At 34.7% G+C, this 19,657-nt stretch overlaps 1 protein-coding gene across 3 annotated transcripts in view; it reads right to left on the bottom strand.

Moving 5' to 3' along the window:
- The window catches only part of LOC112988379 (uncharacterized), a 49,759-nt gene that overhangs the window by 11,222 nt on the left and 18,880 nt on the right, over positions 1–19,657 (bottom strand). For 2 of the 3 annotated variants that reach the window (XM_026108870.2, XM_026108869.2), the window contains 2 exons: positions 16,868–17,011; positions 1,878–3,691 (listed from right to left, as the gene is read on the bottom strand). In XM_026108870.2, coding sequence (XP_025964655.2) covers positions 1,878–3,691; positions 16,868–17,011 — 1,958 coding nt within the window. The remainder of the gene's footprint in view (positions 1–1,877; positions 3,692–16,867; positions 17,012–19,657) is intronic. The other variant, XM_064504944.1, reaches the window with a different exon arrangement.

Here is a 19,657-nt window from a genome sequence, read left to right as displayed (position 1 = left end):
TAAATCAACTAAATGTTTCATTGATAAGTATCCAAAGAATACTTTACCAAAAAAAAAAAAAAATATTCTAATTGCCTGCGAGGTAAAATACCACAGTTCAATTGTGTACAACAGTAAAATATAGACTTTCAATAAATAAGAGGCCACAAAAAAGCCCAAGTATTTTTGAAATTGTAGGAAAATTACAGTCAAATCAGAATGTGGCCAGCAGTCTGCAGATAGCATTCACAATTTTGAGGAAAAAAGTAACAACCACAAACATGCGAGGCTTCAGAGAGATATCAAGGGGATTTTGCGTCTCTTAAAGATTATTTTCAAATGAAAGTAATCATCTAAACACAAGAGCCTTTCACCTGATCACAGAGAAGTGTATGTACAGCAGATGCAACTACATAGTAGTTGAGGATATCAACATCACTAGTACCTAGTTGCTCTGTTATAGCTCTGTACAGAAAACCTTTTGGTGTATGGTGCCAAATTTATATAAAGCAGCACTGTAGGTTTTTTGGGCACCACACCGAATTTATCAGTACCATTCCTAGTAGTGCCGCCAGTGGTTTGCCATCACTGTTCTGGCAGGTAGTAATGCCATCAGCTTTTATGATAAAAGCAAAGAATCTGGAAGTCAGCATCGGCAGATAAACAGAACATAAGCTGCTTTTCAGCCGTTGTACTTTCAAGCAAAAATTTTAAGACATGTTTAACAGTAAATTCTACTGAAACCAATAGGGCTTATGTGCTGAAAAGCTAGCCTGTTTTCTAATCCTATTTGCAGGCCAAATCAAAGACTGTTTTTCCACAGAGGCTTCTGCACCTTGGTGAGCTGCAGTTACCAGGCCTATCTAATAATATTTAGTTCTTGAAACAGTATCTCAGTTCAAATTGCATTTGTAAAAAGCATTACCTGTTCAGAGAATTTAGCTCCATTTCTTTTTCTTTTTCTTTTTTTAATTATGAATTATTCACGCAGGAATAGTCTCATCAAATTTGGGCCAAAAAGGTTTCACAGTTTTGCACATAGGAAACATGGAACTTAGGGTTTAATATTTTCTGACCTTTCAGCAGGGGTATATACACATAAGATACTACAGTGATTTCTAAACGAATGTTTCTTATTGTTGTTGGATACAGTTATGATAGTTATGTTAGCTTGCCTTATTTGGAAATCACAGTTGCAACACACAAATCCTTTGATGACTGATTGTCACACTTATAACTACCAAATTAAAAAGATTAAACTGAAAGTACGACATGACAACTGGAGCTGTGGAACGGAAGTATACACACCTGTGACACTTCTTAACCATGCATGATTAAAATAATGTATTCAGTATTAGGAAATGACTTTTGCAAGTTTGATATTCAATTTCAAATTAAATTAGACTCTGGTAAAGGTTTTTCAAGAGTATCTAAGCCACATAACAGTCTATGAAAGCTTTACTAAGTAAAGGAACGGTACTATTCTAACAAGGTGAAATATAAAAGCAAGCATATAAATGTTGCATAAGAGCAAACACTTTGTATCATGTTTCCATGTAATATTGCAATCAACTCATTAAAATCTTACTCAGCATGATGTATTAATGCAATACATAGCAACACAATACAAGAGCATGCAATACAAGAGCTTCATGCTTTGGATTTAAAGTTAGTAAGCCACCATTACTAAAGAGACTGCAAAAATAAGGCCAAACTAGACACCCTCTTAGCTTCAACACTAATGGCACCTTAGACAGAAATTGAAGAAGAGTTTAGGTGAAATTCACCAAGAAAGCAGTCATTCCTTACAATAAGGCTAAAATTTGATTGTTACCTGCAATGAAAATGAATAGTTAGTCATAGGTGTTTTTACACTGAGGTAGTAAGAAGAGTATTACCTAGTGGAAGGCCTGGAGAACCAAAGAGCTGCACAAGTTGAAAAGCAAATCCTAATGATAAGGGAAGTCCCAGAAAATCAGGTTTCATGTTCACATCTTGCTTATCTTTGGCCTGCAAAGCCTCTGACGGCTCAGGGTCATCTGCTTTGTGCATATTTTCACCACAGGTTTCCAATATATTAGAACCTTCTGGATATTCAGAAACCACTTTAACAGAAGACAAAATATCTGGTTTGCTAGTTGTAACCGCTGAAGAGGCTTGTGCACTCTCACCCTCTTTTTCATCAACTACTTGTTGCTTATGAGTTCCATCTTGCTCCTCCTTTGTCCTGGAAATAATACAAACACTTGGCACTGGAGAAGAATCAGATTGTCCCAAATGGCTACATGAAACGTCACCTAATGGAGAATCTGCATCATAGGTGGGTAAGGAGTAGGCTGTCTCATTGCCATTGTAAAGTGCAGAACATTCCTGAGATGTAAGGTTCTCATTATGTTCCTCTCCGCTGTCTCTGCTCAGAATTCTGTTTTGCTCTGTTTCTAAAATGCTTTTTGAGGGGACATCATCTCTTAACTGGACTTCCTTCCTCCCCTCTGTATTAGCAGCAATCTGTCTTGGTAGGTTAAACTTTGGTGCCAAATTGAAAATTCTTTTGCATGTTTTCCTCTTGGATGTAACTGGTGCAGGACCATTTCCTGGAGTGTTCACTTGACTCAAACAGTGTGTGAAGGTGTCCCTGGATTCCACAACTGAATCAATGCATGTTTCACCTGCAGGAGAGGCACATGGACCATTGCTTATTACATTAGCAGTCTCCTCAGTTGCTGTTACCTTTACCAATGGATCGCCTTCCTTTACTGGTTCTTCATAAGACTGATGGCAATTTAGCTCTGTTGAGCTGTTACTATGAGCCTGTTTAGGTTTCCTCACTTTTTTTTGTCTTTGTTCACCTACAAACTTATCCTCAGACCAAGAAGAGAGAGAAACTTGTTCATCAAAGTCCAGCTGCAATTCCTCCGTAGGTATATTAACTGAAAAAAATGCCCAGCCATTAGAGCAATTCTTTCCTTTTAATGCATGTTTCTCCTCTGTGTTATTATCAGACACGTTATCATATACTTCTGAACTGTAACACTGAGAGATTTCTTTTTTTTCACCATTCAAACTTAAAAGCTTAGCTTCCATGTCAGGTGCACGTGTAATTTGATCTGAGCTAAGTTTGTTTTTTGTGCCTAACAACATAGTGTTATAATCAGCACAGTTGCATTCCGTTTCTTGGGTGGAACTTTTATCATCATTTATTTTTAGGAAATTGCTCTTGCTTTCTAAAACACTTTCTTTCTGCCTGTGGTCTGTTTCCTGATCATCAAAAGCATATTTGGTTAGGTTTTCATTAGAAATAGTTTTAAAATTTAACAAAAATGAACTGCCACTTTCTACAGACAGCTCATTTTTCATTGCACTGTCCAACATAGTTGACATCTCAGATTCAGTAATAGGAGACCTTTCTCTTGGAAACACTGCGGCTTTTAGGCTTTCATTATCATCATTGGGCCCCTCTTCACAACCTGTTATTGGGTCCCCTGGATCTTCACTAAATGTACACAAAGATTTTCTGTTTTCTTCTTCTGAGTCATCGTCTTCACTTTCTGATGTTTCCTGGTCATCCGGAATTAGATGATGAGCTGCTCCACCTAACTTTTTCTTTGTAATTTCTGTATGATTGCCTTTCATTTTTTTGCTTCTTTTTCGCTTTTTCCTCTGCTTCACTTTTGTCAATTGGCGCCCAGGGTTCTTCTTTAAAATTGTCTCCCTATATGAAGAATAACAGAACTAAATGTGAAAGAAAATATATTTTAATAATTATATCTATGTGGTATTCAATTTGAAAAATAAGTATTTTACATTAATCTGATTATCAAATACAGATCATCTGCTTTTTAAATTGATAAAACCTCAAATTTAGAAATTATGATTGAACATATATGCACACTTTAGTATTCAAACAATTTTTGAACATTTTAAACCTGTTTAAATAAATATAGCTGCAGTCTCACCAATTTTAGATCTAATTGTTAAGTAGATCTACTTTTACAAAAAGTATCAAAAAATCAATGCAAGACCAAACAACATGTTTCTGGATGTCTTTCTAAATTATGCTTGAATGATAAGTACCAAGTATTAAAGAGGTATTGGTATTCTGAAATTTCATGGAATGTCATGCTGAGCAGAGAGGTACTAAATGAAGGATCTGGTAAGAAAAATGCATCTATTAAGATTCAATGGATTATATTCAGATTAGCTGCATCCAGAAGTTCAAAATACTTTAAAAAACAAGCAAGCAAGCAAACAAAATGAATAATGTGAAGATAGTGACTATAACAACTCTGAAACTTACTGCTCAACATATTATGAGTACACATATACTTATTTGGAAAAAAAATACTTCATTTTTTATTTGAACCAGAATAACACACTACAGACATATTAACTTAGTTATAGGTGGTTACATAACATTAATTTTCCAGTTCTTTTCAGCACCTCCGATTTGAATTTGATAAGAAATACAGACCAAAAAAAAAAAAAAAAAAAGAGCCCTAACAATTTCTCTTCTGAAAATCTTGATCTTGGTCCTTCAGCCAGCTAATCCTGAAATGAAAATGAGTAAGGAAAACCTAGTCCAGAAATCTAACTTCTCCTGAAGCTACTCTTCAAAGAGAGACTGGCTTTTCAAAGTTATGCTTGATCAATACATCTTCATGTCAAAGATCTGCTGCTCTTGCAAAATTTTTTATTCAGGATGGCACTTCATAGAATACACTAAAACAAACAGGAACAGCAAGAAGAATCAGTGTTGTTATTTTCTTTTTCTGTGTATTCGTATCTAACATAGGCTGTTTTAAGTGTGGCATCATGGAGCTTAAGAGAAATAACAAAAAAGGCGTGTGTACCTGTGGAGGGGATGCCAATACCATCAATAGGCAGCCTGGGACCTAAAAGTCACCTACAGAGACCCATCTTTACCCTTTATTCATTCTTAAATTTATTCACTATTACCCTCAATTTACACAAATTATTTTGAAGTCCATAAAGCAAGCCCTCCCAATTCTCCGAGTTGGAAACAGTTCAGCAGCCTTCTAGGCCTCGGTATAGCCACAAAGTCACTTAACTGGAACTGGATTCAAAAGTATTGGTTCCTTGATATTGCTGCAAGCACTGTGGATCTCGGAAAACATTCTGTTAGGAAGCACACAAATCTTATTCCCCTAAAATGGCATCCAGACGAGAAAACCTACTAAGAAATGGGACTTCTTTCAGATGTTGGGCATTTAAATGTACATGGTGCTTTCATGTAAATAATGAAAACTGACTTCTTTCCCAAATCAGCGTATTTTCTTTACGGGGCAGACACCTACACTGCAGATACTTAAAATTATCCAAGATGGATTTCACTCCAAATTCCATTCACAATACATTCCCTACTCAGAAACATGCTTCCTTGTCTGCCTGAAAAGAGACATGGGATGCCAGAATAAGTTTTAGGATTGAATAGATGTTATTTGTCTGTTTAATCAAATGATATAAGAACTAAACATCTACTTTGGTGGTTGGAAAGATTATTATGCATATCTCAGCTTTGCACAGGCCATAAACTAATCACAAAAGCTGTCTTAAATCCTGACATTAACTTTTCTCTTCAGTCGTGAAAATTACGTGGCTATTAAAAGTTGTTTTCTTTTTTTTTAAGAAGCAATACAAAGTTCTCTGAAGTTTTCAAAATCATAAAACCCCATACTGATGAAATACAGAACAATGTCCTGTTTTTAATCGTTTTTGAAAGGAATGAAGAATAAAACATCAGACCTGTGCACCAATTCCAAGAGAAATTTAGTATTATGTCTAATGGCCTTTGTGCTGTTGTAACATGTCTGCAGAAATGACAACCACATTGCCAATATCAGCACTGGCATAAGAAAGGCTGAAATCCAGAAGCAAAGGAAAAGAATTCTCCGCACTTGATATTATTCTAGGTCTACTCCTACTTACTATCCACTTTTCCCAGACATGAATTTGTGCTGCTTCTCATGGAAAGGAACTTCTATAACATTGATTCAAGCACATTTCTGGTACCTAACTTCTGATACATCTTAAAGCCCTTTCAAGACAATCCTGAGAAAGACCTTCTTAGGTTAGGATGGTACACTAAAAGGTATTGAAAAACCCTGCAGAAATGAGGAAAAAATTCTCAGAGTTCAGAACATCTACCTCCTTTCCTCACCATTAATTCTGACTCAGGAGGAGAAAAAACACTGTACAGGATTCACTTTAGCATGCAAGAAGAACAGAAACATATCCACCAAATATTGGGAAAAGAACATGCTGGAAGATCAAGAGAAACTAACAGCTATTATTTCATTGAAGTTACTGCATGCCAAAATGATAAGGAATGCAAATATTGATCCAGGTGATGATTTAGCATATATGGAAAAACAGCTAATATAGTGACATTCAGTAGTTCAGATTAAAGACAACAACCTTGCCATTTCAAAGGCCTGGAAACAAAAAGGTGCTATAGCAGTTCAGTAAAAGTCTGATTCTTTTCCCTCAAGATTCAGATTTCCTATTAAAAAAAACAAACAAACAAAAAAACCCCACCCTAAAAACAAAAGGAAAGTGATGGTACTGCTTATCACAGAACAACCAAACTGACTTCACTCCTCCAGACAACTGCTCTTCGCCCAACTGATTGCAACCACTTTCTCAAAGAAACAAGTCTATAACACTCTGTAATGCACTATAGTAGCATTGCTAAAACTTTTCTAACTGGGATATATCCATTACCACGTTGAGGTTTTTGCATATAATAAAACAAATATACCTATTAATTTTATCTAAGTTCCTTCTCTTTCTGAGTCCACCTAAAGCTCTTCAAAAGAGTTTGCCCTATTGTAAAACCATATGGCACCCAAACACTGAGAAAATTCAAGAACCAACATGGAGATAGGCTTGTCTTCTTTACAATGACATTTGTTAGTAGTTTGTTTTTAACACATGCTACACACTCAAAGGAAAAAATTAAGTGTAATTTAATTTATTTAAATTTTGCTATGATGTTTTTAAAAAACTGTTCAGTTATTACCACACAATAAATCTGAACAGATGCAACAGATCTGAAAAGATTTAACAAAAGATGTTGCTGAAATAGGATTTTAATTTCTTTAAGAATGCTTTGAAACTTTTCAGCCACTTTCAGACCACTTAGACAATATTAAAATGGTTTTTTGCCATTACTGTCTTCAGGGTTGTAACCTGATGCTCAAAATAGCACTGTTCAGCGTGGCTGACAGTCAGTGGTCAGAAGAGATTCTTCACTAGAAAAAGAAATGCATTTCCACCACAGCCGAGGCAGAATATGCAAAGAAAATAAACTACGTAAGTTTGCAACATTTTCACTGGAAAATGGCAAAACCAAAAAAGGTTTACTTAATTAAAGATTTGCAGTTTCACAGACCTCAGCTCTAGCACACATCTCAGCTGACACCATCTACTTGATATCAAAAAAAGTCTGCAGTGATTGCTGTAATGAAATATAGAGGAATTGGTAAATTAAAAAAATGAAACCATAAGAATGACATTTAGTCATAAGGTACATGCTGCTTAAGGAAATTTACTATTATCATTAATCCAGAAAACCTCTGGAGTGCGTTTTCAACATCAAAATTACAGCAGAGCTGCTTATGCAAAAACTGGGAATACTCTGCATCTTTCTTACCTGCTAAGTCCAAGTGCCTTTTTGAATGAACACTCTCTTCCTCTTGATCTAACTGCACTTCAGCAACAAACAAATCAAAGTCAAAATTTTTGATTCACAACAGAAGTCACTGTACCAGTTTTTTTGTTACATATCTTGCCTATAACTAATGAGTTCTCAAAATCAAATGGAATTAGTATTAGGTGATTAAATGACTGGAAAACAAACACATGTAAAAAATCTGAGCCTAATACTTTAAAAATTGTCCTTCATCATTACTGGGTTCCCTGAAGACTGAAGTTCCATTAGACAGCTGAGCATCCAGCTTAGTTCATTGCTGCTGAAAAAAACAGCCTTATTCTCCTTTCTACTTTGTCCCAGATGTTGCCATGCATTTCCACCACCTGTCTTTTGTTGGTTCTAGCACAGATCTACCTCCTTGTGGGTGGATTTAGCTGCCCAAGTCAGCATGAAAAAAGAAACGGAGTACTTATTTTGTTGTTGAGCTGATTTAACTCACTGAAAAAAGCAGTAAAATTAGTGCCTAGCTAAGACAAAGACAAAAGAAGCGGTGGGAGCAGGGTTGCTCTTCAGCCCATCTGATGGAATTTCACTATAAATGATTCCTAAGAAATGTCTACAAATTACAGCTTTGTAAATTAATGTCCCCTCCCCAAAAATCAGTAGAGATCCCACTAATTGGATTCAACCTGACGTAACTCACTGTTCATTCCTGGTCTCCCAAAAGCACTGTCAGTGATGGTGAGATTTAAATCCTCGCTTTCATATGAGACAATAATCTGTCGCAATGCTCAAAGAGCTACTCTAATTTTTATATAATTTCTATAGGAGACTTGCTTATATAATTCTATGCAATGTACAGTCAGGCATGAGGCTGATGCCCTACTATAGTCCAGACACATGAAAGGTTGATATAGAGAGTATACGCAGAGAATACCATAAAACTGGTTTGACCAAAGCATGTCTTTAGAAGCTATTTAGGTAGTCAAATACATGCCAAAGTACAATCACCTTACTTCAAAAAAAAACCCCCAAAACAAAAAACAAACAAAAACAATTGCCTGAGGTGATAGTCATATAAATTCAGTTTTCAAATGATGATCTATTCACTCCACAAGAAGTTCTGCATTGGGGGATGTGACTAACTCAGAATAAGATCTTTGTCCTGCCTGGTTAATGAAAGCCAGAAATGTCTTCTGAGTAAAAGAACCAACTTCCCATTTCAGCTCCTTAGTCATGGAATATACTGATCAACATTAAAGAAATCCATCCTGAAGATACTGATCCTAGCTTCAGCCCGTTATCAAACCTCTGCTTCCTGAACTACCAAAAAGCTGCTTTCAACCTCATTTAGATGCCACAAATACATCTCAACTGATGTAACTCTAAATTATAACGAGGACATAAAACAGAATCAGCAATACATTTACTGATAGATGCTAATGGATATTTGCTGTTTTATTGGACTTCTCCGCAAAATTAGGTATGGCTCAATGTTAAAAAGCACATTAAAAATAAAACATAAAGGACCAAACAAAATGCTACAAATGATACGAATCCAACTTAAAGGGATGCACTTACAATACAGAGATAGGAAACTGCAACTCTACCATCCACCTTCTCATTCATGAAGGTTTTAAAGGATTGGTTTTTCACTTAAGCCCTTTCCATCAATGTTCAGATGAAGAGAACACTACAGACTTCAATGCCAATGCATGCACTGGACTGGAAGTACAGCATGAATCATGTTTTCACATGTGATAACATTAATTCTATTACTTGGATAACATCAGCTCAGGGATGAAGACAACCAGGTTGAAATTAATCCAGGCTAGAAAAGAAATACACTGCATCGAAAAGCCATTTGAAGACATATGAACTATGGTCAAATCTGCACTGGTTAAAGAACTTCAGTGTAACCTGCTGTGTAGTAGTGGTCCTCACTTTTCTATTGATATAAAGACATTTCTATATGAGATTTTAAGGAACACTTTTTAGCATCTGTAACAGGCTTGAAAAATCCAATTTTCCTAGACAAGGTTCAACCTCAGGTTTCATCATTTTCTGGACAGACTACATCACTAAGACATATCTGGATATGAAGCTGTCAGGTCTCACTAAATCCTAAGCACCTTCCTCTCAGCAACACTGAAGCACATTGCACCACCACATCTAACAAGTTGGCGGTCTACGTTCCAAACAAGCAGCTGAAGCACTGAGGTGAAGACTGCAGCCAACCAGACACAATGGTGTTATCCATTGCAAATGCAAAGCCCACTTGCTTAATAACCAGTTCAAAGCTGTGGAAAAAATACACGCACATCTATAATGAGTTACCCTTACAGTGTCAACCATTTTCATTCCAAATGAAAAAAAAAGTTATGTTGCTTTTACAGACTTACCATATTGTATAATGTATATATAATCTGAATGGTTCAAATGTAAGACAGTATTGAATACGAGCGGACCCTTGATTTTAGACAAGATTTTCGTTCAAAAATTAAATCCTGTGAGCCACCTCACAATCCATTTTAAAGTCCCCTTCCCTTATGATATGCTTGTTAGGGATGCTGCATTTCAGGCACGTGCTTACACAGCTCAGCTCAAGAGCTACCCAGACATGCCCTCTGGGCAACCTCTGCCAGTGTTTCACCACCCTCATGAAAGACTTTTTTTTTTTTTTCTTCCAACTGTAATGTCCTATGTTGCAACTTTTGTCCATTGCTTCTTATCTGGTCACCTCTGAGAGGAGTCTGGCTCCATCTTCATTATAGTCTCCCATCGGGAAGGTGAAGACAGCAAGAAGCTGTCTTAGACTTAGCATTCTTTTCTTACAGCCGAACGAATCCAGTGCTCCTAGCCTCTTCTTGTACATCATGTGCCTCAGGCCCCTGACCACCTTGGTAGCCCCCCGCTCAACTCACTCCATTGTGTCACATCTTACTCGTACTGAGGAGCCCAAAGCTGGACATTTTCAACAGGGCCACTGTAGGCTAATCAAGAACAGGTAAACTAATTTCATCTCCTTACTGTTCACTCCTCTAGACAGCAACAGAAAATAAAGCCATAGTTTTGTATCTTTACTCACCAAAAAATCCATTCCTCAAGATCTAGGGTGAACAGGGCAGCATTATGCATATAACCAAAGATTTTTAATATTAGAAACAGGAACTCAGTCTAGACTGCTGGAAGGAAACAAAACAAAAACACAGAACAAAACATAATGCCCTAACTGTGCCTTCTATATACACATATATAGAATTCTATTTATACACCTGTATATTTAACTTATGTCTTTCTTACCTCTTGTAACTAACTTGAATCCAATTTTTATGTACTTTTAACTCTTAATCCTTTCTGCTTTGCCTACTCAACCTAGAGTGACTAACCTAAAGCAGTTCATTTGCCAAGATTAATCCAGATTCTCCTCCTAAAAGAATATTTTGTAGTTGTTGATATTCCAGGAACATTCAGTTCAAAACTTTTAGCACTTGAAGACCAACAAGGATAAATGAATTTTGCTGCAAAGCCATAAGCACAGTCTCCTGATGGCAGATTTCATAGTTTTGAGACTTTCTCAGGTATACTTACTAAATAATTGGAGCAAGTATCAAACAGTTTGATCTATAATATGCAAATAGAGCTCAAATTTGTATATCTGTCTCGCTTCACTTAAAAGATCGGGTATCGGCACTTTTATTTTCGCTAGCCATGAAAAGCTTCTGTTCACCTTAGAAGCAAAGTGAAACAATCAGGAAAAATGATAGATGGGGAAAAAGTTCTGTAGCCTGTCCACTCTAACTTAGGTACATGATCCTTCAGGAACTCTTTATGGTAAGTACAAGATGTGGGTTAGCTTTGCAGTAACCTATTATGAAGGTAATAGAGAGAGTTCACATTGCTATCAGGTTCCAAAACAAGCCCTATTTAAATCCCACTACGATCCTGCCATGCTAAAACTGACAGCGTTACTGAAATGACCGTTTCTACAAAACATAATAAGATTTGTGAGAAGGGTTGGCTGGATATTCTTTTCCAGTTACAAGTAAATATAGTTATTCTAAAACAAGGCTACTTTTATTCTTTTTTTAACCCCAAAGCCATAAGGTTAATTTCAAAAGAAAATTCATAGAATTATTTCTAGAACATGTACATTCCAAGAACATGTACTCACTGCTGGTTATACTGAAAGACAGAAGATACAAAATACAGAAAAGGAAACATACATCAGGCAAAACCTAAAGCTGACAGATAAGAACACATAAAAACAATCAGAAGTATGAAGAACAAAAGGACAGACTAACACTATTATAGGCCTACGATTAAATGAAGACTAATTTTTTTAATGATACAATAAACGCCCTAGGGGAAAAAAAAAGATTGCTTATTCACTTTAGAGTCAGCTAAAGTAGCGCTTTTTAGTCTGTCAGTAATTTAGGAAGAGATTAAACAACATCCACTGATGAGTTTGCATTTTTTAAATCAGTAGGGCAAAGTAACATGCAACCACATGCTCCAAAAAATTGGTTCAGAAGATATTTTTCTCCTATGTTTCAATAAACCTTGGAATACTTAGAAAGTTAATGTCGGGCCAATTTGAAAAGGACGAACAGGATGACCCACATAATTAAAGAGAAATTAGTCTGATAGCAGTTTGAGGGACAATAAGAGAAAAGTTGATGCTGAAATCAATTAGTAGCTCAAAAACAGAAAAATATCTAATGCCATTAAAAAGACTGCCAATGCAACTGAAAAAAAAAATACTTCACAGATACATGACTTGGCATAACACAGCATTGTAACAACAGCATTATGTATCAGTAAGGCATACATTAAATAGTCAAGGACTGTCTACCTGAAAAACGAACTAGCTCTCTGGGGAAGCAGCACTATCAAATAAAAGGAAGCTGCAAAGCTCCATTTCAGGCCCAATACTTCTCAATACTTTTATTATGATTCATCCATAATGACACTGTCACAGTCCTACTGAAGAAAAAAATGCCACTTGTTGCTTCTCCCCTATTACAGAAATAGATTAGACAGATTTGAAATGACCTGACTCTGACAACCCCTGTTAGCTACTGCCCCATCTCCTAAATATTTAAAAGAGCAGGTGGTTATTTCTTCACACATTTTTCTGAGAACTGAAAATAATGTGACTTACAGAAAATTTGCTCCATTTAGCTTTATAAAAAGAAAATCAGAAATGCTGTACAAGTAGTTTCTCACCTAAAAAATGATTACTAAGGAGCATTAAACTAAGAAAAAAAATTCAGTTTCATACTGCACTTCTATTTCAAAAGGATGAGAAGATAAAATACTGAAATGAAAAAGCATCAATACAGAAACATTGAAGTGAAATATTTCCATATATCTGATCTAACATTTACATGAACACTCTTAAGATGGAATATTAATTCCAATTTTAGAAACTGTCATTTCAACATTATGTGTCTTCTTATTTCTTCTTACTCGGAGTTGTAATACAGCCTCTCTGTTCTTTCATAATGGAAAGCTCATCATATAAAGTTCTCATCATATACCTAGTCATGTTACCCCCATGATATGCCACTCAGAATGGAAGCATTCTTCCCAGAAATTGAGTTTTCTGGAAGAAAACAGGTGTTCAAACTACATCTATCATACATGAATGTGAAAGTATAAAAGTACATTCTTTTTCTAATTTATTGAAAATGAAACATCATGTTCAGCTCAAAAAAGAAAACACTGACAGCCTAATTACCAAGAAAGAGGAAGACAGAAAACAATCAAATATAAATGTTATGGGTCTCACCTCACCTAGACAAAGCCTGATTTTTGGTTATCTATTAGCAGAGAAACATAGAGAAAATTCTACAATGTCTGTAGAAGATTTCAAGAGATAGAAGACAAGATAGAAATAAAATCTTAGCTTTCTTCTTTCATCTTAAATAAAAGCTTAAAAAAAAATCATGTAGCATGGTGAATTACATTAAAATGGACTAAAAAGGACATAACTATCAGAACAGAAGACAGAGTTCCTAACAGGAGACTACTTAACGTCATTCATTAAAAAGAAAAAAATATAGGTACATTTTATTTTATTCTTTTTTAATAAAAGAAACAGTAAGAACACTAAATCATTTGTCACAGACAAGGCTGATGAAAACTTGTAACATTTCAGGAAATAAACTAAGAAAACAGCAGTTTAGAGGAAGCAGCAAGACTGATGCTTTTTTCTTTAGTAACACAATAATCCTACATAGCCAATGCTAATTGGACAGCAATCTGAACCAAATTATGGATGTTTTGCAAATTTAAGCATGAAATTTGAATCAGAGTTAAAAAATGGGATGTTAAAGCTACAGCTAAGTATTATAACTACTTTGTTTAAAGTTGCTTACCACCTCACCAGTTTTTGAGGTATGCAGCAGGTATTTACAATTTATATTAATAACAATAAGGTTCTATGCATTAGTTACATAAGAAAATTCTGACACTGTTAACTTATGAAATCCTATGAACTGGCAATTTACTCAAACAAACAAACAAAAAGTAGAAAATCTTAACTCCAGGTACATGTTACTATTATGTGTGAGAAGTCAATAGGTGTACTGCATCAACACTATGCCAGATAGTAGAAATATTCAGATTCCTAATTTAAAGTTGAACAAGGAGTTCTCACATTTTTTGTATGCAATTGTTGACAAAATACTTTGCTTGTGAGGCAGCAGGATAAATTCAATACCTGGTGCGTGTATTTCACACACTCTCTTTATTATTCTTACATATGAGTATTATAATGCAATATGCCCTCCACAGACAATAACTAAGTAATTTCTCAGGGATATTTGTATCTATAGTTAGTAGCTTAAAACATGACTGTCATATCCTCATCAAATATGAACATACCATAAAACGCAGACCAAGCATTACACACTCAGACAGTAATTCCATTGTGTTTTCACTTACCTTGTCACTGTACTTACCTTGGAATATAGCTTTGTAACATTAAGCAGTTTATAACAAGTATTTGATACAGTGCCAAGTTGTAAAGCAGTGTTCTTGTTATGTATCTTTAGTACATAGCTAGCCTACACTGACCAATATGCTTTGCATATCCAATATATTTACTATCCATCAACAACTTATTAAAAAGATAATATACAAAAATGCTGCATCTTTTTTTAAACTAGTAATAATTCACATCTATTTAAATTTTAAAAAAATCAGTTAAAGACAACTTAAAAATCAATTAAACACTGGTAAAAAAAATTCTCAGTCTCCTTTAAAAACTGAAGATGGGAGGTACCAAAAAAACCCATAACGTCAAATAACCAGCTATTTTTTGTCATATCTTAGCAGACTGTGTAAACATTACGTAAAGCCTCAATAAATGTTATCACTTTATTAGGACTTAAAGTAATATAGATATGAGTAAATAAAATCAATCTCTCTAAAACCCTTTTTATGTTCCTCACAGCTGAAATACACTTTCATGTTTAAAAATAAAAACTTTGAGATAATTAAATATTACTGAGGATTTACAATGATTTCCATGATTCTCTTTAGACATGGAAAGAGTTGACCAAGAAAACTAAAAAAATAGTAACACGATTGGTATAAATAATATACAATGAGGGAAAATATTTAATATCATTGGAAAGTTTTGGTTTTTAAATACACAGCAGCTTAATATATTAATAATCCATGCACTACTGAAGCTTTTAAAATTATTTTTCAATTAAAACAATTACTAAAATGTGAAACTGCACACTTCAACTTCGATAATTAATAAGATGTCTTATGTAAACATTATTTTAGATATACATTAAGTTGTTCAAATTTAGAATTGCACAATAGGTATACAAAACCACAGAAAAATACTTCATTAGATAGCTGAATTTTAAACATCTGTTATTCAGATTTTAAAATGAAGCAATTTTTCAGGGCCCATCCAAAACCTTTCTTGACAAAATTTCCTATTCAAGATTAACTCATTCAATGTATAAGAAAAATAAATGTAGGTAGGCCTAAAGATAGATTATTTTAACTAACAGATTAGTAATAATTTTAATGTACATAAAATCATAAAAACTTTGAAATAATAAAAAACTTACACTGAACTACTAAAACAACAATGAAGACATATTTTATTAATACAGCAAGTGGTTAGAAAGCAAGCAAAGTGAAATCTTACTAATTTACCAGTTTTTAAGAGAAAAGGGGCAATAAATCAATCTCCATGCTAGCTCATACTTTGGTATGTGCTAAACAGATTACATTAGGTATGCCAAAATTAAGAATACAACATGGTTTTACAGAACTGTGTCCACTATTTTTATTGAATTGATTCATCTCAATTGTGGATTGGGAGTTAACAGGCTAATGCTTCATGAGTGTCATTTTTATGCTAAATGTAAGTAACTTCGATCAGAAAGACAGGGGTGAATTTATTTTTGTAATGCGAAAATTTAGTGTTTTTAGCACAAAAACGGTGGTGGTATGCAGGCACCATCACACTTTATATACTACTACAGAGAAGGAAAAACCCTCAAAAAATAATTCAAGTTACAGTTTCAGTCTGGTGAATACTGCATTGGCAGAATGTTGCTTCAGCTACTAGATGAGCTTCTGAGACACAAGAAAAAAAAAAAAGGCAGAGAAAAAGACATGCCTAAATTTTGGATGCTAAGTAAAATAAAAGCATCCAACAATCCAGAAAACAACTGTATTAAAAAAAAATCTGGTAAGAGATCAGGAGACTTAAAAGCAATGAGAATCATTAAAATTAGGTATTACATAAATAACCTCTTCTTCTGGGCTTTAGTTCTGTTTAAAAGATATAATAATATGACCTCTTTAAAAAACTGCTCAACAGTTACCTGGTATATGACAACATCATTGTCCTAGGTTTATGAAGGAAGACTCTGCTATACTTCATACTATTCCAAATACTTTACTAAAAATTGAAGTTATTACAACTGTAATAAATATATATTTTAAAAACATTTAATGTACAATTTTATTTACATTTAAGTCTGTTAAAGAAACAATCCCCAGAAGGGAATGGTCTTAAAATAGGCCTATTTAAAATGCAGAAGATTCACTATTTTACTGGTGGTGAAGACAGATTTAAGAACGGCAAGTAACAGATTTTTATTAACTGACTGCAACCTGTGTTATCAGTTATTGGAAATACTGAAAAAATTCCATGAGTCTGTATTGCCTCCCCACCTATGTCTTCGCTGCAGAGGTGGCTTTTGTATGTGTTTGTGAGGAGGTACCACTGAATTCATGACAATAGGTATGGATATTTGATATTCATATCGTTCCAACATCTGAGCAATCTTCTCACGAGTGACCCCATGTTTATTCCTCCTATAAAAATAAAAATTTAAATAAATTTTCTGGTATGTTTATATGTTTACAGTCTTTAAAAAAAGCTTTTCTTATCTGAAAGAACCAGATGTATTTTCCTGCATTACCTAGCAGTAAGCTATATATTATTGGAAGACATAACTAAATCAAGTGATTGCATACATTTTGAAACTAAAATGCTGTAACATTTACAATTTCAGATTTCATTACACTACATTCTCATTATTCCAGGATTTAACATGTGTTACGGCTTGTTTTTAAACAATCCTTCATTGTACATATTAAATAATAAAAAATAATACAGCCATTCTTTTTTATACAGAAATGCAATGTTATTCATCAGGACTATGTACATAAAAAATCCTAGAAGGTCTTTGCTTTCTATTTATTCATCAGATATTATATGGTATTCTAGCTAGTGAGAACAGGGATGAATGATGAGACTACTACTTATGAAAGCAACTATCAAACTCAGAAACCAGCATAAAAAAACCCACTATAGTTTCAAAACCTTAACTATGGAATATGTTTCTCATCAATAAACCTCCATATGAAAATAAGAACCAATTTTAGTTCTGGACCAGAACAGCACGCTCATGATACCTTTACCTAACAGTTCTTATTGACGCTTGCTGCAAATTCAGAAATATACCAAGACATATTTAAGGGAGGAGAGGCCAAAAGAATTGTCCTGCTCTAGCAAGGTGTTTAATGAACAGCTGCTGCTTTCACTGAGAACTTGGTCAATTAAGAACCTGAGTGAAAGGCGATTAAATATATGTTTTGGCATTAGAATGTATCTATCTCCTTAGTATCTACAGAACAGGATCTTAAAATTCATGTTAGTAGAAAATTTCAGACTCTGCCAAAAAGAAGACCATGAAGCTTATGCATGAACTGTATGTCAGAGAATTAACAGTAGTCTAACAGAACCAAATCTCAAAGAACAGATACTAAAAACACATCACACATGGAACCTTTCAACAGTGTAGACAAACATTTATTATAACCCAACATATTCTTATCACCAAGAAGCTGAATTTAGCCACCTCTTTGTGCTTTCTGTCAGGGACAGAACGGGCATGGGCCCCCTTAACAACTTTCTCAATTCCTATAATGGAGAAATCAATAGTCAGAACAAACGGGCTACAGTGGAAAGAGGATACTCTATATAGAGAGAAACATTTTAAAGGCCGACTCTTTTCAGCAGTTTGTGTGTATTATTCCAACATGGAAGTACATGTTAAGTTGACAAGGTTCAAAGCATACTGCAGATAGCACGCTGTATGTGGAACAGAAGAAGAACTGGTGATCGAAGAAGTATTTAAAATTAGGCTGACTCCTTGAGATGCATTTTATCAACTTTCTTCTTTAGGAAGGAAAGATTTAACCAGAGTATTTCTCTCACAGATGCTGTTCCCTGAGACATCATCAGAACCAAGAGTGACCATCACAGCAGGCTCAATGTTTCATTGAGGCACATTTTTACATCATGCTTAAAATAAAATAAAAAATCCAGCAGCAGCAGCATGTTGAACTGGTTAGCTAGCTAGTCTTAACAGTTTTAATTTTATTCACAAAGGTGAACAAGATTAACAGTACAGGAAAAAGTTATCCCGTTAGAGATACAGGGATTCTAAAAAGCACTTGACTGGAATGATAAAAAAGAACCGAGAAGAGGAAGTATATGTCCCTTCATGCCAGCAGGTGGTAGCACAAAGTTATTCAAGATTCTCCATATCTCAGTACTGCTAGAAAAAAAATTATAGCTCAAGAGCACAAAATAAAGTGTACATTCATCTACAATTGAATGGAGTTGTGTAGTCATTTCAAGAATGAACTAATACTTTCCCTTAAAGAACGAGGCAGGATAATACAATCACTAATGGCAAAAATCACATCAAGCATATACCAGCAAAAGCCCCTAATAGACAGTTATGCTTTGGAAGCTTGTTTTGCTCACAGGAACACAGAATCTATTGATAAAAGTAAAGTTTTTTCACTATTAACTGTCTCTATGCTAGAAGAATCTTGCCAAGTAGAGCATACCAATATATCGGCAAAGTAATCCTACATGGACATTACTTTACTGAACATGTCCTAATTGTCTTCAATGGTGAATACCAAATTGCAGATTCATGATCATATTGAAGAAAAAAGAATTATAAAAAGCATGTTTGCATTCCACCTTTCAGTATATAGAAACAGTAGGTAACTTTTTCTTTTTTTAAAGAAACAGCATCTGTCCTAAAATACATGGGTACATAGGATACCTGTTACCTCTCCAAAGTCTGAAACAAATGTACAACTATTTTCTGCTTCCTAACGGAGCAGTTACTCTGAAAGGATACTAGCATGACAGATGGCAACTTTTTCATCTGACACGGCTTAAACACTAGAGAACCTTTCCCTTCTACCAGTCATTTTGCCACTTCTTTGTTCTATGGCTGGTATTTTTCAAGATTTCCTAAAAATGATTTCTGAAAGCATTAAATCCTTTATATAGAGGTCTAAATGACACGCAGGAAATCTTGAGGACTACAAGACATACGCATGTGAAGTCAAGATGTTTTCACAAGACAGTTACATGCACAAAACTAAACTAAAAGCAAAATCACGCATGAGTCTAGAAATAATTTGAACCTC

Source organism: Dromaius novaehollandiae, chromosome 1, assembly GCF_036370855.1.
Source record: "Dromaius novaehollandiae isolate bDroNov1 chromosome 1, bDroNov1.hap1, whole genome shotgun sequence".
Taxonomy (NCBI): domain Eukaryota; kingdom Metazoa; phylum Chordata; class Aves; order Casuariiformes; family Dromaiidae; genus Dromaius; species Dromaius novaehollandiae.
The sequence above is the reverse complement of the archived record's forward strand: the minus strand, read 5'-3'. Positions and strand labels throughout refer to the sequence as shown.